Genomic DNA, 25,322 nt, shown 5'->3' with positions numbered 1-25,322 from the left:
TTATTTTGAAATGAATTTTCCATTTGAAGGGGAGGACCTCACATTTTAGACTTAAAAATTATGTATGATGTCCTTTAAATTTTTATGCTCAAGTTCTTTTTAGTCGTTTTGGAATGGAAACATGTCTCTCTATTTCTTTATTGAGAGGTGAAAGGAAACCTGATTTTGCACCTTGAACCAGAGCCTTTGCCCACTGTGACTGATCAGATCCAAGATGAAGAACTGGACCTTTCCATGGAGCAAGAAAATTTAGGCGAAACTGAAAACCTTCCAGTGACAATATGTTCTAGTGAAGCAAATGGTAAAAAACTGAGCTGAATATTACAATATTTCATAGAAAAAATGGTAATCATTTGCCAACAGTTAGGAAAGTTGGGTCTACTTTTAAGTGTAAGCAATGACTAGTACTCATAGGAGTGACAGAAGGAAGAAACAATGTTTTCAGATTTCCATCATTAAAGATCCTTTTCATTACATAGGAGGAAAGTTCTTTTATTCATATGTGTATATATATAGTCTGAAGATTTTTAGGTTATTTCGTTGAGATAGTTAATTCTGAATTCATTTGTAAGGTCAGCAATTTTTTTAGACTTCCATCAAATCACCAGAGATCCTATTGTGTTCATTACTGCTGGGCCATTCATGTGTAATGATGAATAGCACAAACTTAGATCTCTCTTCTAAACTCTCTCGCTCTTCACATTCTGAAATTTTTCATTGGGCTGTCGCACAGGTACTTAAAATTTATTGTCTAACATAAATTTATCCTCTCTTGCCTACTGACACCTTCCTGTTGGGGTTTCCGGGTGGCCATTCCCGCCCGTTCTTGGGAATTTTTTTCGCTTTCCCGTTCCCAAATCCCAAGAAAAGTTGGTCAGGAAATCAGGAAAATCGGCTCCTTGAACCCAGTAATACCCACAATGGGAAATAAACGTACTACTCACAGTGTTTCTCTTAGACATTTTTCCTATTTATCGCTAGGGTTTCCGGGCGGGAATTTTTCTGGGCAGGAATTCCTTCCCATTCTCGGGAATTTTTTTCACTTTTCCATTTCCGGATCCCAAGAAAAGTTGGTCGGGAAATCGGGAAAATCGGCTCCTTGAAGCCAGGTAGTTGGTAGTATTGGCCGACACTTTGTGGAAACAATTCATCGTGGAGAACAGAAAACAGTTTGTATCTTGGGAGTCGGGAATGGGAAAGCGAAAAAATTCCTGAGAATGGGGGGGAATTCCCGCCCGCCTGGAAACCCTACTTCCTGTCTTCCTTGTCTTAGTGAAGGATACCACAGTCTGCAGTTATCCAAGGCAGACCAGTGAAAGTTACTTCTAACACCACACTCTTTTACTCGACATCTCCTTAAAGACCAAGTCCTTTTCATTTTGACCTCTTTTTACCCCCACAATACTGGTATTGCCTTTGTTCAGAACCACTCAGGCTTTCTTAATCATTTTCACCCTACACTGCGGATGGGTAGCTTTTTGAGGTTCCAGCTTTATGTGGGTCTCCTATCAGACTGCCTGGGTGAGGGCTCTAGGCTTTATCCCTGCCCCTGTGCCCACAGTCTGTCCAAAGTGTCAGGTTATTGAGGTTTGGCATAAACTTCAGAAGATAGTTTCAGGGCTCACTTGCCTTCCAGAATCCCCACTTACACTTCATTTCTGCCCTCTACAGAATCTCTCATTTTCTTGCCAGATCAGCAGTGCGTTTAAGAAGATATTTTACTGTTTCACCCAACCTTTTTAGTTTTTTCATTGGGGATATCATTCAGATCTCTAGTTTGTCAGAATTAGAAGTCCTGCCTTATCTAACGGGACAGTTACTCTTCTGCTCCTGCCTCTTCCATTTGGGATTGCTGGCTTGGTGTTGGTAACTGTCTTGATTGCTCAAAAGAACCTAGGAATCCCATTGTTTTTAAATCCTTATTTTTAAATACTGGCAATTAATTTTATTTCTTAAAAATGAGTGAGTCACAGACTAATGGTGAGTGAAAGAAGCCAGGCAGAAAAGACTACTTAAGTGTAATTCCCTATTTATATGAAGTTAAAGGAAAAAAACATGCAAAACTAATCTGGTCTAGAATAGAGGTTAGAATAGTGGTTATCTTTAGGGGTGCATTGACTGGCAAGGGACACGAAGGAGTTTAGTAGGTGCCGTAAATATCACACATTATGATTTGGATGGTGTTACATGGATATATATGTAAAGTTCATTGAGCTGTGCACTTAGATTTTGTGCAACTTATTCTTTGTAAATTATAACTCAATTAGAAAGTTTAAAGAAAAATGTGGATCAGACAAAACCATAGTCTACCAGTTTTCAACCTCTGTAGATTTTTAAAATAGTATTCCTTGATTAAGGCAGAGAACTATGTGTTCACAACCTAGTTTTGTCCCCTTCAAGAATTGTCAGTATTGTTACTGAGTTTTGGCATTGTACTATTTGGAAGAATATTTTGAGGAAACAACTGAAGAATTTTTTTTTAACTGTAGAAGTCTCTTTATCATGATAAGTGGGAATAATTTAGAAGCACTTGATTTGCTTTTAGTTTATAACTAGTATTGTTTTCCTCTAGCATAGTGCCATATTTGGCACAGAGCCATATTTGGGATGCTTCTCTAGCACAGAGTATAGAACCTTATAGCACATATTTTGAAGGCTAATGTTGCCCACAAATTAATTAAGATGTATGCATTCTGACATCATTCAGCAAACAAAATAAACATGTTCCTGATAAGTTTTTAAGCTGGAAATTTGTGTTGTACGCATATTGTTGGGAAATAGTTGAATTTTGGTGCCTTTATTTAAATTTAAGTTGAAAAATTATTTCTGGTTATAAAATTGTGATTGGGGTTGAATATCATAGTATATAGTGTTAAATAAAGAGGAAAATAAAGTTGTGCTTTTGTTTTAACTGGTAGTTGTAGTGGTAACTAAGTATAAAGATAGAAAAATTAGCCTGATATATAATAGGTGCTGAATACTTTTTTTTTCTTTTCCTTTTTAGTTCCCTTGGCAATGAAGACCCACCAGCTCCCTTCAAAAATTCTTTTTAAAAAATTATTAAATAAGATCCGAAGCCAAAAATCTCTCTGGACAATTAAATCCATGTCTGAGGATGACAGTGAAATGATTACGACTGTTAGTGAAACTGAGAGTAAAGCACCAACAGTTGAATCAGAAACAACGACTATCGAAGAGAGAACATTATCTGAGCAGGAGCAAGGTGCTTCTCTCCAATAGTCTCATTTTGTAGTGCATCAACCCTCTCTAAGTTATTCAAAACTATGCTCATTCCTGAAAAGTCTTATAGAGGTCAAAAGCAAGAAAACATTTTAAAGCCCAGAATGCTGCTATTTAAAGACAACATACGTTAGAAATTTTAGTGAATCTCCTTCCAGACCACTATCAGTATAGTAGTGTTATTCATATATATTAATCCCAATGTACTTGATGAAACAAAATTAACCAGTTTCCGGTTGTTAATGAATTTAGGCTGGGTCTAAGTTTTCTTGTTATTTTTTATGCTGCAGTGAGCATTCTTTTAGCAAAGTCTTTGCCCGCATCTTTAATTATATCCTTAAGAACAACTCTTGAAAGAATTACTGAAGGAGATGAACATGTTAACAGCTTTAGAGTATACTGTGTACTGTGTATTTATTCTTAGAGTTTTATCTTCTGGATTTTTTAAAAAAATGTGACTGGATTTGTATGGAAATGTTTTGCTACCTGGATTCTAAAAGAAATGACTTGTAGTTTGGATTTTAGATTTTATTTTAAGTACAACAGGAAGCCTTCTGGAAACAGTTTCTTCAGTTGACCTCTTGACCCCTCTGGGGGGCGGGGCGCGGAGGGAGAGTCCTACCACTGGCTTGTCCTTCAGGGTTTCCTCAGCTGCTTATCTTCATCTCTACAACCACTAGTCATTTCCCCCAGAGCTTGTTTCTCAAATCTCTTCTCTTTGTAGCAACATTCCTTAGTTTTGATCTCTAATGTCATGACTTATGATCTATACACTCATGATTTCCAAGGGTGTCCTTCTGGGCTTGGACTCCTTTGAACTCCACTCATTTAAATGTCTATTTGACATCTTCCCTTGTATATCTAATCGCATCTTAGAGTTTTTCAGAACTGAATTTTTGATATCCCCTTCCACCCTACACCTGCTTTTCCAATAACCATGTTTCCCTGAAAATAAGACCTAGCCGGACAATCTAAGATAATATAATATAACTGGGTCTTATATTAATTTTTGTTCCAAAAGATGCATTAGAGCTGATTGTCCGGCTAGGTCTTATTTTGGGGGAAATAGGGACTCTCCCACATTTCAATAAGTGGTAGTAAAATTCTCTTGCTCAAGCCAAAAACCTTGGTATTCTGGTTCCCCTCTTTTATTTTTATTTATTTATTTTAAAGATTTGATTGGGGAAGGGGAACAGGACTTTATTGGGGAACAGTGTGTACTTCCAGGATTTTTTTCCAAGTCAAGTTGCTGTCCTTTCCATCTTAGTTGTGGAGCGTGTAGTCCAGCTCCAGGTCCAGTTGCCGTTGTTAGTTGCAGGGGCAGAGCCCACCATCCCTTGCGGGAGTTAAACCAGCAACCTTGTGGTTGAGAGCCCACTGGCCCATGTGAGAATCGAACCAGCAGCCTTCGGCGTTAGGAGCACAGAGCTCCAACCGCCTGAGCCACCTGGCTGGCCCCTGATTCCCCTCTTTTATATCCTACATCCAAACCATCAGCAAATCCTATTGGTCCTACCCTCAAAATATCCAAAGTCCAACGATTTCTCAGCGCCTGCTCACTTAGTTTAAGCCATGTTCAATCTTTAGTGTAGATTCTTGCATTAGCCTCCTAAATGGTCTTCTGTTTTCAGTTTTTCACCTTCCTGCTGTGGTCTATTCCCAGAGTTATCCTGTTAAAATATACATCAGCTCATGTTGTTCCTCTGGGGGAAGTCCTCCATCAACCACCCATTTCACTCAGTAAAAGCCAAAATGCTTACGGGGGCGTCAGAGACTTACATGATCTCCACACAACACACACCTCTCCCCCACCACTTGTCTCATTCTCATTCTCTCTCTGACTTCATTTTCTACCACACCTCGCTTCTCAGCAACTGTACCTTAGGCACTGGCTTCCTTGCTATTCCTCAAACACAGCAGACGTGACTCACATGGTCTTTGCAACTGCTGGACTTTTTGCCTACAGTGCACTTGGCTATTTCTATGGCTCACTCTTTCTTCCTTCAGATATTGGCTCAGATATCGCTTTCTCAATAAGGCCTTCTCGTACCACTATATAAAATGGCAAGCTTCTACCCCTCCCCATACTCGTTCCTCCCTATTCCCTTTACCCTGTTTTTTTCTCCATAGCTCTTACCAACATTTGATGGACCATAAATTTATTTTCTTATTTTCTTCTTCACACCTATCCCTCTCCACCCTGAGTACCCTCCAGTCACAGAATATACACCCCCGAGGGTGGGAACTTGTTTTGTTCATTGCTGTGTCCCCAGAGCCTAGACTAGTGCCTTGTGCATCAAAGGTGCAGTTAATATTTGTTGAATTGATTGAATAGCTTAAAACAAGAAAGGTAAATTTGGAAGTCAAGCAAAATATGATCATTAAAGCCATGGGCATGGAGGAGGTCTTTTAGGGGAAAGAGTTCAGTGAGAAGAAGGCCTATAAGACCATCTGAGGAACTCTAGCATTTGTAACATGGTGAGAAAAGAGGCAAATAGCAAAGGCAGTTAAAAGGAGTAGCCAAAAAAGTAGCAATAAAAGGAGGCTCTTTCATCTTCCGGCCATAACGAGGTTATTTTGAGAAAGGCCTGTAGGACTAGGCTTTCCCTAGTCTCCTCTTGCTGCATTTACCCCCTGGTCTCTCTACACCCATGTGCATAGATCCTCTTTCAGGTCCCTGAGTGAGCCAAGTTTTTATCCTCATAGGGACCTGCTGATCTGTGTGGAAAGGTCTCCTATCCATCCCTGCATTGTTTACCTGGCTTATTTTTTCCTTACCTTTCAGGTATCTGCTTAAGTGTTATTTTCTAAGAGAAATCTCACCTGAGCCCCTAGTCTAATTCAAATTCCCCTGTAATACTCTGTTGTACAACCCTTTGTTTCTCTTATATAGTACTTATCACAGTCTAATTTTATAATTTTATAATTTTTTTCCCTAGTATGATTATGTAATGTTTCTGCCCCCACTCACCCTGTAAAACCCCTTTGAGGCCTTTTCTTATTTACCATGGTGTTCTCAGCATGCAGCGCATAGGTAGGTGCTGAATGAGTAAGTGTGTGAATGAACGAATGAATGAATGAGTGCTTGATGCAGAATTAGAGTTTCTGGCTGTCCTGATATGATTGCTTTAACTTTCTTCCCTGCTTTGGTTTCATAAATAATCCTAATTTCTATATATGTCAAAGATACAATTAAATTTTTTTAGCTTCTCTTTTTAAACTCTGGTGCCTTGCTTATTCTACTCCGATGCTTTTCCATTGTTTAAAACTGTCAGTGTGCCTTTTTAATGGGTTCTTGTTCATTTCTTTCCTTTTTGTTCACAATTTTAATCTTCCATCTGTCTTACGTTAGCCTTGAATTTAATGTATAAAATATGTGGTCATCTGGAAGGGGACTGGATCTTAATTAAATAAGACATTCAGGTGGACCAAGATTCAGTTGTTACTCTGAGTGCAGATTTTTGTTACTTTGTTCAGATTTAAGTTTGACAGTGATAATATGTTCATAATAATTTCCTGTTACAGTTGTTACAGTTGAAAGTGATACGCTAACAGTTGACTCTGGACCACTTACTAGTGAAGATAAACCACTTTCTTGTGATACAGATTCTGAAAAGGAAAAAGGTATTTCTTTTTATGACATCCTCAAATTAAACGTTGACTCTGCAAATCTTTCCCCTAATAAAATTACATGTAATGAATGAATTAAGGGTATCCTGGTGGTGTCAGAATTCTAAATTATTGAAACTAATTTTGGGAGGATTCTTTTAGAAATGAAGGAGACTCAACCTATCACAGCTGTAGCTCAGAGTTCAGTTCTACTTCATCCTCAAGAAGAAGCAGCCAGAATTAGAATGGCAGCAAGGCAGAAACAGGTAATTTTTCTTTTTAAAAGTTTGTTTCTTCCCCTAGGTACTATAATTTTGTTTGACCAGTGAACTTTGTCTTAATGTCTGGCTACTTTTGATACCATTTCTTCTATTTTATTTTACACATTGAACTGATAGAAGGCACCTCACCTTCTCTTATACTACTCTTTTGACCCTTATGACATTCTGCTTTGTATTTTATGCTTTTGTATGTCTCTTATCTTCCTGTAAAGTTCATAAGTTTTTTAAAGGTGGAGACTCTTTTTTTTTTTAAACAAATTCAAGTCTACATAATTTCTGGTACAATACCTTATACATAGGAAGTGCTCAATAAATATTTGTTGAATAAATGAATCCCTGTCATAATATTGGACATTCAGCTGGGCATTGTAATCCCACAAGTTTTTCTGAAAAACGGTATTTCAGAAGAAAATTTTTAATTCAACCTCAACTGTAATTTTTGTCCCATCTACTTTAATAAAAGAACTTTCAAATACAAATTACCTTGAAAGAAGCTAATTATTACTAAGCCAGTTTATAGTTATATTTTTTATAAAAATATGTCTGGGGAGTGCGAATTCTATGAGCTAGTACTCTCAGACAAATGTTATCGAACCATATCCCAAAGCAGTATCGTCCAACAGAACTAGCTGTGCTAATGGAAGTGTTCCGTATCTATGTCGAGTCTGGTGGCCACTAGCTACATGGGCTGTTGGGTATTTGAAATATGACTAGTGCACTTGAGGAACTGCGTTTTAAATTGTATTTAAGTTTAATAGTCACATGTAGCTAGTGACTTTTGTATTGATAATGCAGTTCTAGAGCTACTACAAAACAGTAAGCAGTCTAAATTCAGTGGCTCTGATGAGTGAGGGAAAGTAAGATGAAGATAGGGACTCAGCTATAGCCTGATGATACTAACTATTGCCTGATTAGAAATAATTAAAGTATCAGGTTTAGGCATTTTTTATTTTGAAAACAAGGTCATTCTTCATTACCTCTAGTAAAAGCGTTCCTCTTAATGAAATTTCACATATCTTTTTCTACTTATTCAGTAAATATGAATGTGTCACGTATGGATCGGGAAGTGTACAAGGTGCTGGATTTAGCAGGCAATAGGCAGACTTGTCCCTGTCCTCATGAAACTTAGTCAGTCTGACATATGTTCTTATTACTTGGCTCTGTGTGTGTGTTGGTATAAGAGAAAAGTTTAGGTGTCATCCCTCTGCCATTTTCTGACCATCTGTTTCTTGCCTGACAGAAAAGATACAGAATGTTGTTCACTGTAGTATTATTTGGCTTTTAGGTAACTGCACCCCTTTATGGGTGTGCCTAAGAAATCAATGTGTTTAGGGAGGTTTTGCTATTTAATTTCTTTAGTAGTATTCTTACTGAGAACAATGTAAAACTAAAGACATGAAAAACAGTATTTGGCTGGGCATCATTTGCTGCCTGTCTGGAAGTGGGTCTTCAGTGATGATCAGGGTTTCCCTATGTTCCCAGAAAACAGAAATATAATAGTTAATGTGTTTATTTTTTCTTTCCTTTTGCCTCTTTTTTAATTCTCTCACTTTTTCTCCTTTTCCCCCCTTTCCCTGCTCTCACTCTCTTCTTCCCTCTGTCAGCGGTGTAACAGAGATTAAACATCACCACTTTGTTCTCTGATAATTGGTACTCTTGGTGATAAGGCCTATTTCTTTTCAATGTAATGCATACTATGAACTTTTCTTTTGTGTGAGTTTGTTGTTCATAGATCGATAGTTTTTTTGTTACTTAGATAATGGAAATAGAAGAGCAGAAGCAAAAACAGTTGGAATTGCTTGAACAAATTGCACAACAGAAGTTAAGATTGGAAACTGATTGTTTCAGGGTTCAGCTGGAAGAAGCAAAAAGAAAAAACACTCAACAGACTGGGGTAGGATGTGGGAAATCTCATCTCTACATTGATCATCGGGGGATAAAAAAATGTGTATAATCTTAGCACCCGGAAAAGTAAAATGCCTTTTTAATTCTTTGGTAATTTTTTCTTTTTAACAATGTATATATATATAAATAAGTTTATATAAACCTAATGGCTTTCATCTTTCAGCTTCTAGAGGGTGCCAGTGTTCCGTGTTTCCCCAAAAATAAGACCTAGCCGGACAATCTGTTCTAATGCATCTTTTGGAGCAAAAATCAATATAAGACCTGGTCTTATTTTACTATAAGACCAGGTCTAATATAACAGTATAGTATAGTATAGTAAAATAATAATATAGTAATATAATACCAGGTCTTATATTAATTTTTGCTCCAAAAGACACATTAGAGCCGATTGTCTGTCCAGCTGGGTCTTATTTTTGGGGAAACAAGACTGATTTGTATACAATGGGTATGTCGAGCTCTTGGACATGGCACCAAAAGAGAATGGTAGATTACTTTGTTTTTTAATAATGGAAGTGCCAGTCTTTTTTATTAAAAAATAAAGCTATATGGAAGTTACAATTATAGAACTTCATTCATATTAAATACTTTAGTACTTGTTTCTGTATTTGTCTTTTAATTAGGAGCTTTGTCTTTTTTTAGGTTGGCACTGCTTCAGCATCATACACCACAAGTACTGATGAAGATGGTCATAGGCGGATGATTCATAACTATCAGTATCACCTTTTACAGCAAAACAGGTATTAGCTTGGGTACAATTCATATGTTCTAGTGTTTGGCTACATCTTCAGAATTTATTACTTTGTGTATATGAAGATCTGATCAGGATTCCCTTAGAATTAGGGCATATAGATTTCTCAAAGGGCAATGTGAACATTGTTCCTTTTCCGCCATGTTTATGGCCAACCCAAATTGCTGTTAAATGTAATGTATAGACCCTTGAGAATATGGAGCATTTTTTTAATCACAAAAGAATATTTGTTTTTGTGTTTGTGTTTGGTAGGTTTCACAGACAGTCTGTTGAAACAGCCAGGAAACGATTACTCGAATATCAGACTATGTTAAGAGGAAAGTACCCATCCACGTCAGCTACATCATTACTACCCGATTCTGTTACATCAGCTCCACCTGAAAGGCCCACCATTATACCAGACCATTGGGATCAAGGTCAGAGACCCAAGTTGAGTCTTAACAAATGTCAACCTATACAGCCCATCCAGATTCCCAAATTAGAACAAGATTATTTTCAGCTTCCAAGACAAAATCTCATTCCACGAAGACCGGTTGAAACAACAGAAACAGATGTTTTAGCCAAGCAATGTTCGGAGCCACAAGAACAGCCAAAGCAGTTTTCACAGATTGAAGCACAGCAGAGAGACTGTAAATCAGTCCCTAAAGAATCTCCTATACTTTCCAGGGCTTTGTCAGATGATAGGCCACTAACATTACAGCATTCTGGTGAAATCGCTGAAACATCTAGGGCAATGACTTTTCAAGCTTTAGACTCCCAGCAAATGTCAGAGAACAATGAAAATACATCTTCTAAGCTAGCTGAACCTTCATTCCTACCACTGGTCACTGAGCGTTCTTTTAGTTCTTCTCTGCCTGCCAAAGTTGAATCTGGAAAAATCCAGGAACGCTTTTCAACCATGAACAAAAGTGCAGTTTCTGTAAGCCATTCTAAAATCAGCCAAATGCAGGATAAGTCTTTGCCACCCTCAGAGAATGTCATGGCCCAGCAAGGTCATCTAAAGGCTCTCCAAGAACAGTTAGACCTACAGAAGGAAGTTCTTCAGTCAAGACAGGAAGCTCAGGAACAATTGCTTTTGTGCAAACAGAAAGAATTGGAAAGACAAACTGGTGTCTCTGTATTCCTTCCATCGGTACATCTGGATTCTTTTGCCTCACTGCCGTCTGCCAAAGCTCAATCAGGGAGAATCTGGGAATCTTCTCCAGCCAAGAATGATACTGCAGTTTCCTCGGGCCATCCTGGGGTCCCACAACTTCAGGATAGGCTTTCGAGTTTTTCACAGCCTGTCTTATCACAGCAAGATCATTTTAAATTTCTTCAGCAACAGTTAAATGTTCAGAGGGACAGCCTTCAGGCCAGGCGAGAAGCCCAGGAAGTATTACATGTAAATAAACAGGGTGAACTGGATGGAGGAATGTGGTCTGAACAGACTGAGCCCCCTTCCCTCCCATCTCAGGTCACTCAGCATGCATTTACTTCACTACTTTCTGCTGGTGCTCAGTCTGGAAAAATCCAGGAGCAGTATTCATCAAAGAGTGGGGAGGGCCTTCTCTCAAGCCAGCCTGAAATTCCAAAATCTCAGGATGGCTCTTTGAGTTTCCTACAGCAGTTCCTACCTTTACATAATAGTTTGAAGTTGCTCCAAGAGCAGCTCACTGCACAGAAGGATGCTCTTCAGGCTAGACATGAAGCCCAGGTGGAATTGCTTTTACACAGACACAGGGATTTGGCAGATGGCAAGTCTGGCCACATGAGTTCTTCATTCCCACCAACGGTTGCTCAACATTCAGTTGCTTTGCAAGCTCCTGCTAAAACTGAGTCTAGATTTCAAAACCTTTGCTTGTCTAAGAAGGAGGGTACAGTTCCCTCAAGTCACTTGATCATCCCAACATTTCGGGATGACTCTCCCAGTTTTCGACAGCATAGTCTGCCACAGCAAGAACATTTGTCAACACTCCAAGAAGAGTCACACATACAGAGGGTAACGCATGGAGCTAAACAAGAAACTCGGGAATTTGTACACCAACAAAGTGAATTAGAAAGAGTTTCTGGACAGACTGGCACCTCTTTATCCCTACCCCAGGTGGATGAATCTGAAGGATGCCAGGAATTTATGTCCATCAAGAGCGACAGTACAGTTTCCTTAAGCCATTCAAAGATCCCAAGATTTCAGGACAGAGTTCTGAGATTTTCACAACAGGGTAATTTGGGGACACACCAAGAATGGCTAGACACAGAGAAGGAGGCCCTTCATTGTAACAGAATAACCCAAAGAAGTACATCTTCTGAACAAACTGCTTCCTCCTCATTCACACCCCAGTTAGGACCGCTTTCATTTACTTCCTTACCTTCTCCTGAATCTGGTACAACCCAGGAACCTCTTTCAACAGAGAGTGATGGTAAAATTCCTTCAAGTCATTTTCAGATCCCACAATTGCAGGATAGGCTTTTGAGGATATCACAACTTATCCAGCCTCAACAAGATAACTTGAAGGCACTACAAGAACGGTTAGCCACACAGAGGGAAGCCATTGTTCAATCTAGACAGGAAGCTCAGGAAGAATTACTTTTACATAAACAGAGTGAGTGGGAGGAAGGAATATTTCCCGAGCAGGCTGATACCTCTTCCTTCTTACCCCTAAGCGTGCAGCATTCATTTGCTTCCTTACCTTGTACTGAATCTGATAGAATCCAAGAACCTTGCCCCACTAAGAGTGATAATACAGCCCCCTCAAGTCATTCTGAGATATCAGGATTGCCTGATAGGCTTTTGGGTTTATCACAGCTGCCTCAGCAAGATCATTTGACAGCACAATTGCACTTGCAAAGGGAAGTGGTACATTCGAGTGAGAAGACCCAGGAAGAACTGCTTCTAAACCAAAAAAATAAGTTGATTGAAAGTGAATCTTCTGAGCACGCTGTTCCCTTTTTGTTTCCACCCAAAGGAAGAGAGCATTTCCTTATTCCACTTCCTTTTGCTGAAGTTGAATCTAAATACATTTGTGAACTAGATTCATTCAAGAATGAACATATAGTTTCTTCAAGCGATTCTGTGATCCCAAAAGTTCAAGATAGACTTTTGAGTTTTTCACAGCCTATCTTAGCTCAGCAAGATAACTTGGGATTTCAGAAGCAATTGGATCTACAAAAAGAAGCACTGCATTATAGCCAAAAAGCCCAGGAAGAACTACAAGTACAGAGACAAACAGCATTGCAACAGCAGATACAGCAACACCAAGAGACTTTGAAGGATTTCTTTAAAGACAGTCAGGTATGTATTAAACTTGAGTATCTAAATATTAGTAGTTAACCAGACTCAGAAGCTAAATGTTTGTTTTAATCTTAGGCTTAAATAAATTCTTAGTTATTGAGAATAAGTGGTTTTACCTTAACTGCTTTAATTTTCTACCTTAAACAATGTGGAAATTAAAACAAAAAATTGAACTACCTCACATGGTATTTATGAGGTTAATAGTTATTTGAAGCCCAACTAATCAGCCAGTAGTGTGATACAACCAAATGCCAACACTTAAAAATGTAGACTGTCATTTGAAGTTTTGTTTTAAAGGGTTTTTGGCTTACCATAAGAAGATTAAATTGTAAAATAACTGGTTAGCAGCATTTCTTTTATGCAAATAGCAGACCTTGTGCTTTCTATAGCACTTTGCTGACATTTGTTTATGAATCAAAAGCAGTACCATCTTTTTCCTTAAGTGACAACATTAACACCTGTTGTATAATTGGCATGATTTTAGGCTGATGGACAGCTTGACCTGCTGCTTGTTACTGAATTATTGAGAAGACTCTGGCACGGTCACTCAAGACATTCATATATGGGAGACAAGAGTATATTCTCTTAAATATGAATGTGTCCCTTTTACTTTAAAAGGCCATTTCCTAAATTTATTATTTAGCTTAAATAGAATTCTATAAATCCTTGTTGTTCAGGAGAAGCTTGAGTTGAGTTCATGAGAACTTGAGTTCTATTGGTTTACTAGTCATTTGAAGGAAAAGTAGTGGGAAAAGAAAGGCAGAGGGGTATACTCAAGTAAGACCGCATATTGAAAGGTACAATGGAGGCTACGTTTTTAGGTGAAGCCTGTGAATGGTTGGACTTTCTGATGGAAATATATCACCCTTTCAATATTAGAAGTGTTTCTCATTTTTATCTGTGGATAAGGGTTGTGATAGTGTGATTGATGTAACTATTTGGTTGAGGTTCTAATTTAAGAGGGAGATAAAGGCTTTACACGATCCCTCATCCTGTGTCATCCCCACCCTCATCTGTCCACAGTTTCTGACAAGTAAGCCCACACTTGAAAATGATTTAAAAACCCAGATGCTCCGGGATGGGCTTCCTCATCTCCAAGACCAAGCAAGAGATGATCGTGAAAACATTAGGCCTGCAGATAGGAGCAATTCTGATGATAATCAGCTGCTTTCTGAAGATAGTAGTAAGATAAATGGTAAGACAGTCGGATTTTATTGTAATTATTCCACTGATTATTCTTTGCTTTCACTTCCTGCAACTTGCTAGTTGAAGAGAAGTTTGTAGTATGTTAATAGATTTTATCATGCCTGCCTCTATCATTGACTTGATAGGTGAGAATCAGAACAAAGAACTGGGCAGACGCGCCTCAAAGCCACCTGTAGCAAAAGTTAAATGTGGATTGGACTTGAACCAACATGAACTTAGTGCTATACAAGAGGTAGAATCACCGGCAAGTGGCAGACCTTCTGTACTAGGTAAACAGATGGTTTGATAATATATGGTTTTTTAATAGTTTGCCAGTTTCCTACATTTTTTAAAAGATGCTAATTTTTTGTTATCGGTGAAGAAAGTTGTCTTTGAGTACTTAGGAAAAAAATGGTTTACATAAACTGTATATAAAATTGGGACTTAAAGAAATGTGGCATTAGGTAACTAGTTTTTTCTTGTATATGGGGGAGACCGGTGTACGGTAGGCAAAAATTCTTTGCTATCCCATATTCTGACTCTCGCTTCCATCCGCTTCCTTTGATATCTGCCTTTTAAACCTGTCTCTTTAGGATATAACTCAGTTTTTTTCTCTTTTTCCCTTGTTGCTCTTCTACTTCAGTGCCTTCGTTGTTCTTTTCCTGTATCTTTAATAGGGTAAGTATTATGCTTAAAATCCTGGCGTTAGGGACAATTAGGTATATTTCTTCACTGTACTTTTTCCTAGATCCACTTATCTACAAAAATTCCCCCCTGAGATCTTCTCAGTTCTACTTGGTCAGCTCTGGAATCTGTCCACTTCTTTTATTCCCACTACCACTCATTTAATTCAGGCCATCCTTTCTTCCATGATTGACTGCTACATCTCCCAGTGTCTCCCTGGTTCTAGTCTAGCTTTACTCTAGTTCATTTTCCCATGATGTATTTAGAGTAATCTCCCTTTATTTTTCCTTATTTAAAAGTCTTCAGTGGTTTCCCTTTGATTCAAAGAATAAGCCCAAATTAAGGCTAAGTCCCCTTCACCTACCAAGCCTTTTATGATCTTGCTCCTCCCTTTAGGGTTGGCCTAAGTGCCACTTGTCTGGTAAACTTTTCCTGAATTGTCAAGTATCTCCCTCATGTGCTCTTTGGGAGTTTTCATTATAGCCTTTATCATACCATTTGGGGTAATACTTCATTAAAATATTATAGGCAAATAGTTTAAAAAAGCAAATGGTGCTAGAAGGTTATACCATGAAACAACATTTCTTCCTGCCCTCCCCTCCCCCTAACCTCTTATTCCTACTCACAGAGGCAGTCACTTTTCAAGTCTTGAAGAGTTTCTTCTTGTTTTACCTCTATAGCTGGCAATGGATTTTAGCAAAAATTAGGCTAAATGATCATTATACTGATGTATAAATATTTTTCACTGCTGAGACAATTAGTATTCTATAATTATGTTTTCTGTTTGTAAAACATTTTTTTCTATAGTAAATTGCCTCCTTTTTCATTTGCTTAAAGCTTCTTTTGAATGGCTGTCTTCCCACACTAACACTTCTATTAAATATCTCTAATATAATTTGAGATCACATCATTTTCTGTTTGTGGGAAACCTTTTAGTTGAAAGTTGGATGACCTATCTCATGGATTTTTAACAAGAGTGTTGCCCCCAAAGGAGATGAAAATTGTTTCTTGATGAGGTGAAAAAGTCTTAACTCTTTTTATGTACCAAAGCACAGATGTACAAAGAAAGATACACAGTATATCTGTGGTTATTAAAATTTCATGGAGTTAGGAGGCAATTAAAAAAAAAAAACTAAACTTTTTAAAAAGGCTTCTTAGGTAGTTGACGATAAAAGTAATGTTGATCTATATTGATCTTCCAATTTTCTTTTCTACAGTTCATTTCTTTTTCTCTTGGTTTTACTTTCTGAGAGAATTTCCTCGACTTTTTCTTCTAACTTTTCTTATGAACGTTTTTTATTAATCAAATAATAGTTTTTAAAAACTTGCTCTTCTTCCTGATTTTTTTTCCTTTTTCATAGCATCCTGCCATTTTCACGGATGCCAAATATTAGCTGCTTTGAATGTTCATACTTTTCGTTTATTTAGGTTCCTATATTTTCTGTTTGTCTGAGTTTTCTTGTTCCTTTTTTTGTTGTTCCTGTGACATTTTAGAGACTTTCTCTAATAGCTTGCATGTTGGAGTGGAATGCTAAGACTAATTGGGAATTCTGTAGGTGGACACCTGATGTACGGCAGGACTTCATTGGAAAAGGTGGCTTTTCATGGGGACCCTCAACTTAGTATCTGCAGTTCTTTTCTCTAAGGCAGTTTACAGTTCAGTTTCTTACACATAGCTCCTGCAAGTGTGATACAGTCCTGGCTGCTGCTGTTACGTAGCCAGACGCCAGACCTGAGCGATCTGGGTTGAGGATGCAGACTTGAATACCCCGAGTCTTTTTTAATGGCATTCTGTCTCTTCCTTCAACCCATGAACCTTGCAGTGCCTGACCCCCCTGCATTCAGTGTGTATCAGACTAATTTTCTCCAGAGAATAAACCTTTAGTCTACTCTAGGGATGACCCTGGATGGGAGGCATTTGTCCCAAGTAATCAAAGTGTAATATTCACCACCCTGGTCAAGAAGTGGAATGCGAGAGAACTCCATAAACCCTTCCTGTACCCTCCCAGTAACCATCTGCTCCTCCCCAGGGTGAATCCCTCTTGATTTCTTATGCCCCAGATTGGCTCTGGGTATTTTTGAGCTTTATATTAATATTATGAATGCATATTACGTCTTCTAATAGTATTAACGGTTAGTAAATTCTCTAGGCATTTTTCCTGTGATTAGTCAATTCTGAAGCATTATCTGGCTTAAGAAGTAGGTGTTTCATTAAAAACTTAGTAAAATAACTTAAAGGCCTTGTGAAAGATAGTTATTTTCTTGCTACATAGGTCAAGTCTTTAAGAGTTTAGAATTTTGCCCCATAATCTAAATTGCCATTTTAGTTTTGTCTAGCGCTAGAAATGAATCTTGCATGTGCCTGATCTAAGTGGAAATCTAATCAGTCAGTTTTTTTCCCTATCAGGTAAACCAGACTTTTATCAAGACAGAGACCCCCTGAGGGTCTCTATAAGTCGAGAACACAGTTTCCTTGGGACCCCACTGGACCATGATCCATTTGGTTGTCCCTTCCCAATTGCCCAGGAGAACGTCTGTGGTGATGTCTGTGGTGCTGACTCCGACGAAGCAGGTGAGAGATAAAGGCATTGAAAGTGGAATTGCTGTGAGCAAGAAAGGGTATGTGGAGAAAGGATATTTACTGGAGTGTTATTTGTAATGAAAAAATGTTAAATACCTTCCATGACTGTTGGGAATAGAATCATGGTGCAGCATCCTGTGCAGTGCTGGGTAGTGTTAAATGAGGGTGTGGGGAATCTGTTCATGCTTTGAAAATTGTCTGGATGATAATCACCAAAGCACTGGGACAGGTTTACCTTTGTTGGAGACTGGGTTTCACTTTCTATTCTGTATGTTCACGTATTATGGATTTTTTTTTTTTTTTTTATACAAGAAGCATGTATTATTTCTGTACAGAAAAAGTTGAATGAGGGAAGTGAAGTTTATTTAAAGGATAATTAACTTTGCTTTTCAATTGTTTCACTAAATAAATGCTAGTAGGAAGTATGTGAAGGTAGGTTTTTACAGTTGACAATCTCTATAAATTCTGTGTTTAAGCCTATTCATAACAATTCACATTTAATTAAATACTATTAAATGTTATAAATATTATCTTTAAAAAATTCTATATGTGGCTTTCTAAATGAGCTATTTTATGTTTAAATATTTGGAAAATAAAGTTATAAGGAAAAAACTTTAAATCTCTTTAATTCTGCCACCCAAAGCCCACCAATGTTAATTTTCTCACTTTTGAATTTATGCATGTATATAACAAGCTGTTTTATAAGTATAATATGCTTACGCTACAAAAGATACTTCTGCTTTACGAGTTCTAAAGACCTTTTAAAATGAGATGAGAGACACCTATTCTCTTTTTTGAGAGTTTATAGAAAAATTGACTTTAGCATCTTTCCTTTTTTTAATTGGAGATTGAAATAATTGCAAAGCATATAATTTCCAGTTAATTATAATTTTTGATATTTTAAAGTGAAAGTTACATCATTCTTTTAGATTTAGCCAATTGGATAGTTGTATTTTCTTTTTATTCTGCCATTGATATTCTCTAGCCAAAGACTACCAGGAACACACCTGTAATTGAACAAAGTTAGGTGTTTTGACTCGTTGCAGTGAGGTAAAATGCCACCACCCAGAACCGTGAGGTGTCTCAATAAGAGGGTCTTAGAAAGGATCTACCTGTAAGGTTTTCCTTGTATTAGGTGATTTGGGGGAGGATTCAAGTGAATGGGGCTTTGCTTATTAGTATTGGATGTTATCAGGGAGCAGGGTAATTCTATTTGGGGGTACCTAAAAAATTCTTATTTAGGAGGTAGGAATAAGGGAGTGAGGCTTATTAAAGCTGGGATTAAAGCTGTAACTAAGCAGTCACTCACATTAGCCAGGATAAGGAGATGCTCCGTCATTTCTGTGGTCTGGATAATAGTCATGATTTTGTCTATATTCAGAGATGAGTACAGGTGGTCTGATTTTTGTCTTGATCCACAGAGTAGACTTTTGTGATATTACTGTTCTGTGAAATTGTTAATGTTTAACAGGAGAACACCAAGGCCACTTGTATTTTTATCTTAGAACGGAGGGTCTTAGTTTTGTTACTTCTCCATTTCCCTTCCCACCACTTTATTCAGGTCCTCCACCTCACCTTTATTTCTTAAAAGCTTTTAGTGGTACCCCTTGCGTAGGAAAGCAGGAAATGTTGCCTTCCTGCATAGCATGGGATTACTCTGTGTAAGGCATTACTTTCCTGATGTTACTTCTCCTTTTGAGGAACCGCCTAATGGGTCCCTACTGTTAGTGAACCGTGTTCCAAACCAGTGACAGTAATTTCTCTTCCAACTACTTTCAGGGACCTATTCGTTGAATTCTTCAATGTCTTAAATAACTCTGACTTGACTCTTTTCTCCAATTGTTATTTTTCACTTTTTACCACTACTGAAATGCTACCCTGTTCACTCATCTCTCCTCTGGGGGAAATCTTGCCATGTTATAGAGAATAGTATATAATTGTGAGTACAAATTTAAAAACCTCAGATAAACTTCTAATGTCCCAACTGGCTCTTGAAATGAGATGCTTAAAAAAAAATAACTCCCTATAAAATTTCACCATCTCTTATTTTCTTTACTTAAAATTTTAGTGTGTATAGAAGCAAGTAACAGTTTAATGGTTAAATGAATTATGTCACAGTAATATATTTTTAAATGAACTAGACTAGGAGACAGTAAAAAATTATATTAATAAATTGTATTTTACTATAATATTTGGTATTAGCTTTATCTTATTTCATTATGCATAATATAGACATTATTTTACAAATATATATATGTATACATATATATATACACACAGAACATGCCGAAAAACTGTATACACATTTCAAGAAAGGAAAACTATTAAAATTGTAATACTCAATATATACCAATAACAAAAGATGAATACAAGTCACGTTTGACTTCTGCAATTACAAGAGGTGCTCAAAGTGGTTACTATCAGCGTCCAGACACTTTTAATTACGATGAACTACTGCTTGAGCAACGTTGACCAAAGTGTCCACTTGTATACAATTTTTTGGCACTCCTGGTATATAAACACACATATACAGATATGTTTGTGGGTGTGGGTGTGTCTATGTCTGTGTTCTGGGTTATCTTTTAGAAAACATTTCCTACACACTTAAGAAACATACTTTTAATGTACATGATCTCTTTTAATAATATGGTGGTAATGAGAAAAATTTTTAGTTTGTACTTGGTGGAGCAGTTTTAATTTTAATCTATTTTATTTTCTTTATAAATTTTTATTGGGGAATAGTGTTTGTCTCCGGGCCCATCAGCTCCAAGTTGTTGTCCTTCAATCTAGTTGTGGAGGGTGTAGCTCAGCTCCAAGTTCAGTTACCGTTTTCCATCTTAGTTACAGGGGGCGCAACCCACCATCCCATGCAGGCATTGACCCAGCAACCTTGTTGAGAGCTCGTGCTCTAACAAACTGATCCATCTGGCTGCCCCTCTGGAAGCTCAGTGGCAGCTCGTTGTCTTCAATCTAGTTGTGGAGGGCACAGCTCACTGGCCCATGTGGGAATCGAACTGGTAACCCTGTTGTTCAGAGCTCGCACTCGAACCACCTGAGCCATCTGGCTGCCCAATTTTAATCTATTTTAAAACCACAACCACATGCCTTGACTGGCTTTTTCACCAACATTGACTGTTGGGAATAAGAGAAAAATTAACTCAGAATTCTTGAATTATTAATAGTGAGACAAAACATATAATTTTACATGTATTTCAAAGATAATTAGAAATGATAATTCATAAAAAAAGCAATGCATGCTCATTGTGATTTTTTTAAAGCACTACCAAGACATAAAAGTCCTGCTTGCCCTACTGTTCATAAGCAGCCACTGGTTGTATTATGTTTTTCTTTCTGTCTTTGTTATATGCATTTTTCTCAACTTTGAGATCATACTGTATTTATGATCGAATATTCTTGCTTCTGCACTTAAAATGATGACAAAAATATTTCCCAACACATTGGCTCTTTTCAAAAGGGTTTTATTCATAGAATAACAATGATAATTGCAGTTTTCCACAAAAAAAGTATATTGTGCTGACTAGTAAATATTTGAATAATAAAATGAATGATATTTTGTTTGTATTTTTCTTTTTGGTCTAAGATAAGGCAACTGTACAAGCAAAATATGAAAGAAAATTGTTGGAAAACAGGAAATGATGTCCTCTGGTGACAAGAATTAAGTATGTCATAATCCAACCCTTTTTTCCCGTTTCAGTCAAGGTCAAGGAGGCTGTGGTTGAGAATCATGCAGTATTAAGTTATGCTGTAGAGGAAGAACATACATATTTGAGTCCAGCTGTGAAGCCAGATACTAAGGTTAGTCATGTCTTAATGTGCACTACATTGTTAGAGCTATTTGGCTTTGTATTTTTTTAGTTCACAGACGCTGTGAAATATTCAAGTGTGTGTTCTCTGAGATCTGCTGTTACTTAAGTGGATCAGTGATGAAAATAGCCAAATCTGAGCATCAGAAGACCTTCCAGTCTACCTGATGCATGATCTCTATAGTTCTGAGAAGCAAAAGTATAAACAATAAGGGTGTGTGTGTGTGTGTGTGTGTGTGTGTGTGTGTGTTTAGGTGGCGGCAGGTAACTGAGGACTTGCTGATGGATGAATGAGAATCGGGGGTGGGAGATACGTGTGTATGAAAGTCTAATCAGTTCTGAGCAATGATGAAAAGGTTTTACTACTGACCTTTATAACTATGAAGGTTTCTACACTTGATCTGAGCTCAGAATTTGTAACTGCTGATATTGGTGATTTGGGTTTTTTCTAGATATTACTTTGTACATTGTGGTCAAATGTTCCCCTTAATTTTTAGGCTGAAATGCAAAAGATTTACCATGAGCCATTATCTTCAATAACTATTTCTACTGGGAGCTTAAGTTACGAAAACACGGATTTGAGCTTTACAGATCCAGGTAATAATGTCAAAATATTTGTAAATAAATTGAAAGACCAGCACCAGTTCAGTTATAATACAATGGTGAGAGCAAACACTGCTTTTGACATTGTGCTGAGACGGCGGTTTTTCTTTAAATCTCAAAAGTTTTATGCCTGATAGAATATTGGACACTATGATATTTTAAACACGGTGGCAGTCACATGCCTGCAGACCCTTGAGGATGCTGTGTGGCTCCTCAATGACACTTTGAGAAGCATCCACTAACGTCACACTTCCCCTTTCAGTGGGAAGCTATCTGAACAAATTTCTTGGTTTCACTGATCCCTTATCAATAGATACTGCTATGCCTGGCTTCCAAAATTTGCCTCGAAGGAAGTACCCAGCCATTAAAATGTTCACTCAACTCAATTTTCATAGTCATTTTCAGAACAGGTGGACCATAGGGAACAAGAATCTACCCCTGGCAAAGAAGAGGAACAATTATTTTAAGTTCTATAGTTCTTCCATCACAAGTTATTTATCAAAGGCAGGACTCTTGGGATGTTCATAAACCTCTGTTGCCAACAGTGGAAAAATTTACATCTGGTCGAGCGCATATTCAGCACGACAGACAAGTACATAAATGAAGCAAATTTGATGACTGAAAAAACAGACTTGTGGGGTAAAATTATTTTGAAGAAATACATTCATATGAACTGTTTTTAACTTTTAATTTTTCATCCTTTTTAGTTTTAAGTAGTGATTGAGCTCCATGTTTTTATGGCCTGCTACAGAAGTTATGCCATGGAAAACATTGAGCGCATTTAGCGAGAGGGGATTTGGAACCAATTAACTGACAGAAGAACACATTGAAGAGTTTAGCAGATCTTCCTTTACTGTTGAAAAGTTGGCTACAACAGCTTGAGGCAGTCGTACACCCAACATTGAGAACAAGAGCTCAGAAATCACAGACTTGTATTTGACTCCTACTTTGACTGTTTTACTAGCTGTGAGACCATGGGCAAGTTACTTTTTCATCTTCTAAGAGGGATCTTGATGATTAAATGAGATAATACACATAAAGTACAATGTCTGGCCCATAATAACACTCAGTACAGTGGGCTTTTTTTTTTCTTCTTTTTTTAAATTATTGACCTGAAGTGAGCTAAGTGAGAATAACAAAACTTATAGCAAAGCAGTGATCGTATTGGCCTCTTACTCCTAAATAACCTCGTAAGACTTTGGGCCTGGTAGAAATGGAGACATGTTTGTCGAAGGTTTGGTCATTGAGAGTATCCCCATTTTGTGTACATGATAGGACTTAATTTGAAAACATCTCATAATGAAAAAAGTGGAAGTAATTTTGTTGAATTAGATTTACCTAAAAGTAAGCTTTTAGGAATATTTCTTAGTACTATTTTTCTGGGCTTTATTTTAAAAATAAATTTATCCTTTTTTCTCAAAATTCCAACAGTTGACCTTGACTTTCCAGAATTGGAACACAGTTTTCCAAACTTTCATCATCAGCTGTTTAAACCCTTAGAACCACAGCCAGATTTTGATTTCTCATCATTTTCCTCTGGGATTTCTCAGGAGAGCAGAGACTTTTACCAGGTATATTAAAGTAGATGCTTCATTGCAATGAATTTCCAAGAAGTCTGTCAAATTGTATTGTTAGAACACAATTGTTAACCTTAGCTGCCAATTAGAATTGTGTGGAAAGCTTTTAAAAATCTGTGCCCAGACTGCACCTCAGACCAATTAAATCAGAATCTCTAGGAGTGCTCAGATATCAGGATTTATTTTTATAGTTCCCCAAGTGATGCTAATGTGGAACCAAGATTGAAAACAGCTGCATTAGAATTTGTCATATCAGCCTTATGTCCCGCTAGTGAGTGTGACCTATAAAAGGCTTGAGAATATTTTTGTTTGCTTTTATATTTTTGTCTGTTTTATTTTAATGGAATTCAGCCTTAAACCGTTCAGATAAATGTAACTTTGCAAAATTTAAAGTCTCTTCGTATCTAGTAAAGGTGCTAAGATTCCAGCCTGGGTCTTTCTACTCCACATCCCAACATCCCTGGCTTCTGTACATACTAGTTCCTGCTTATCACAAAATCTCATCATGTCCTAAACTCAGTCTGGTTAATTCAGTTTGTTTTCTAAATCATCTTTTTATAAAATCTCATATTGACTGAAATGGAAGAATTGGGTTTGAATAAGCAAGTTACAGTAGTACCTCAGTTTTCGAATGTCTCTGTTGACGAGCATTTCAGTTTATGAATGCCATAAACCCGGAAGTATAATGCTTTGGTTTTCGAACACGCTTCGAAAGTCGAACAGGTCACGCAGCTTCTGCTGAGTGCAAGATCCTGAGGCCTAGCTGTCGGCATTTTTCAAACATTTCAGAACTCGAACAGTCTATCGGAACGGATTACGTTTGAAAACCGAGGTACCACTGTATTAGTGTGGTAATAGAGTGGCAATTAAGGAAGAGTAGTTTCAAAGGAACATAATGCTTATTGACTCAACTTGCAATGCATAATCAGTTTCAGCATTTCCCTGTTGTTTTCCATCAGAGCTCAGACTCTTCATGTGAAAGCCACCATGCAACTGTATCATACAAAAGTACAGCTGCTTTTACAGCACTGAGGAGCAGCAGCCTGCGTTCTCCTCTTAACACAAGCCTCAATCAGCAACCTGACCCTAATGTGGCTCAAACTGCAGCTCAGAGTTTTGCCACAGGAAGTATTGGTGAGGGTATGTATGATTAAGTTAGAAAAAGTGAAACCGAATACCTTTTTTCTTAGTTGTTTACATCCATTTTTCTTGGAAATTGTGCCTGGCAGCAGTGGTCTCCATTTGGCTACAACACAACAGCTGCTGCTCCCTTTAGATAGGATCCAGCCTCTGGTTCTGCACAGCCCCGTTACCCTGCACTTGTATTATCTCTTAGCTCTGTGAGCATTTGGGTTTGTAACCCCTGCAGAAGATATTTTCAGTTATCCCATTATTTCACCCAAACCTAAGTCCTCCATTCCTGTCCTCACCCCGTCCCAGTGTTACAAGTTCTATGTATGTATTTGTTTAAATAACAGAGGTAATGTATGCTCAGTTTGCATTTTCACAGTAGTGAACTTAATTAAAAAAACCAAGTGCTGCCTTTTGCTCAACTTCCCTACCTCAACCTTTAACAGTTAACAATTTAAGCACCCTTCTAAATCCTTTTGTATAAATTTTATACACACACACACACATGCATGATACACATGCACGTTTTAACCTAAATCCTTGTTATTACAACAAAATCAGTATTTTTCTCTTATGGTGGAAAATGTCCTGATTGTGTCTAACAGCCATAGTTTCTAAAATTACTGTCAGGTGGAAATACATGGTGTGAGCGGCAGTTATTTGAACATTACTGCGACCATCCC

The 25,322-nt window shown here is 37.6% G+C and overlaps 1 protein-coding gene and 2 non-coding genes across 7 annotated transcripts in view; all 3 read left to right on the top strand.

Moving 5' to 3' along the window:
- Positions 1–25,322, top strand: part of CEP295 (centrosomal protein 295) — a 49,495-nt gene that overhangs the window by 20,500 nt on the left and 3,673 nt on the right. For 4 of the 5 annotated variants that reach the window (XM_019737512.2, XM_074335595.1, XM_074335596.1 and 1 more), the window contains 14 exons: positions 146–301; positions 3,005–3,223; positions 6,766–6,864; positions 7,012–7,115; positions 8,887–9,024; positions 9,675–9,772; positions 10,036–13,054; positions 14,078–14,249; positions 14,386–14,529; positions 17,331–17,495; positions 21,220–21,320; positions 21,826–21,925; positions 23,363–23,502; positions 24,468–24,648. In XM_019737512.2, the coding sequence (XP_019593071.2) occupies positions 146–301; positions 3,005–3,223; positions 6,766–6,864; positions 7,012–7,115; positions 8,887–9,024; positions 9,675–9,772; positions 10,036–13,054; positions 14,078–14,249; positions 14,386–14,529; positions 17,331–17,495; positions 21,220–21,320; positions 21,826–21,925; positions 23,363–23,502; positions 24,468–24,648 (4,836 nt within the window). The remainder of the gene's footprint in view (positions 1–145; positions 302–3,004; positions 3,224–6,765; positions 6,865–7,011; positions 7,116–8,886; positions 9,025–9,674; positions 9,773–10,035; positions 13,055–14,077; positions 14,250–14,385; positions 14,530–17,330; positions 17,496–21,219; positions 21,321–21,825; positions 21,926–23,362; positions 23,503–24,467; positions 24,649–25,322) is intronic. The other variant, XM_074335594.1, reaches the window with a different exon arrangement.
- Positions 21,441–21,520, top strand: LOC141572582 (small nucleolar RNA U2-19). Its single transcript, XR_012497905.1, has one exon. It is a non-coding gene; the product is annotated as a small nucleolar RNA U2-19 (small nucleolar RNA).
- On the top strand, positions 21,669–21,738 carry LOC141572579 (small nucleolar RNA U2-30). Its single transcript, XR_012497903.1, has one exon. It is a non-coding gene; the product is annotated as a small nucleolar RNA U2-30 (small nucleolar RNA).

Source organism: Rhinolophus sinicus, linkage group LG06 (genome assembly GCF_036562045.2).
Source record: "Rhinolophus sinicus isolate RSC01 linkage group LG06, ASM3656204v1, whole genome shotgun sequence".
NCBI classification, from domain to species: Eukaryota; Metazoa; Chordata; class Mammalia; order Chiroptera; family Rhinolophidae; genus Rhinolophus; species Rhinolophus sinicus.
This window is presented reverse-complemented; position numbering and strand designations above follow the sequence as displayed.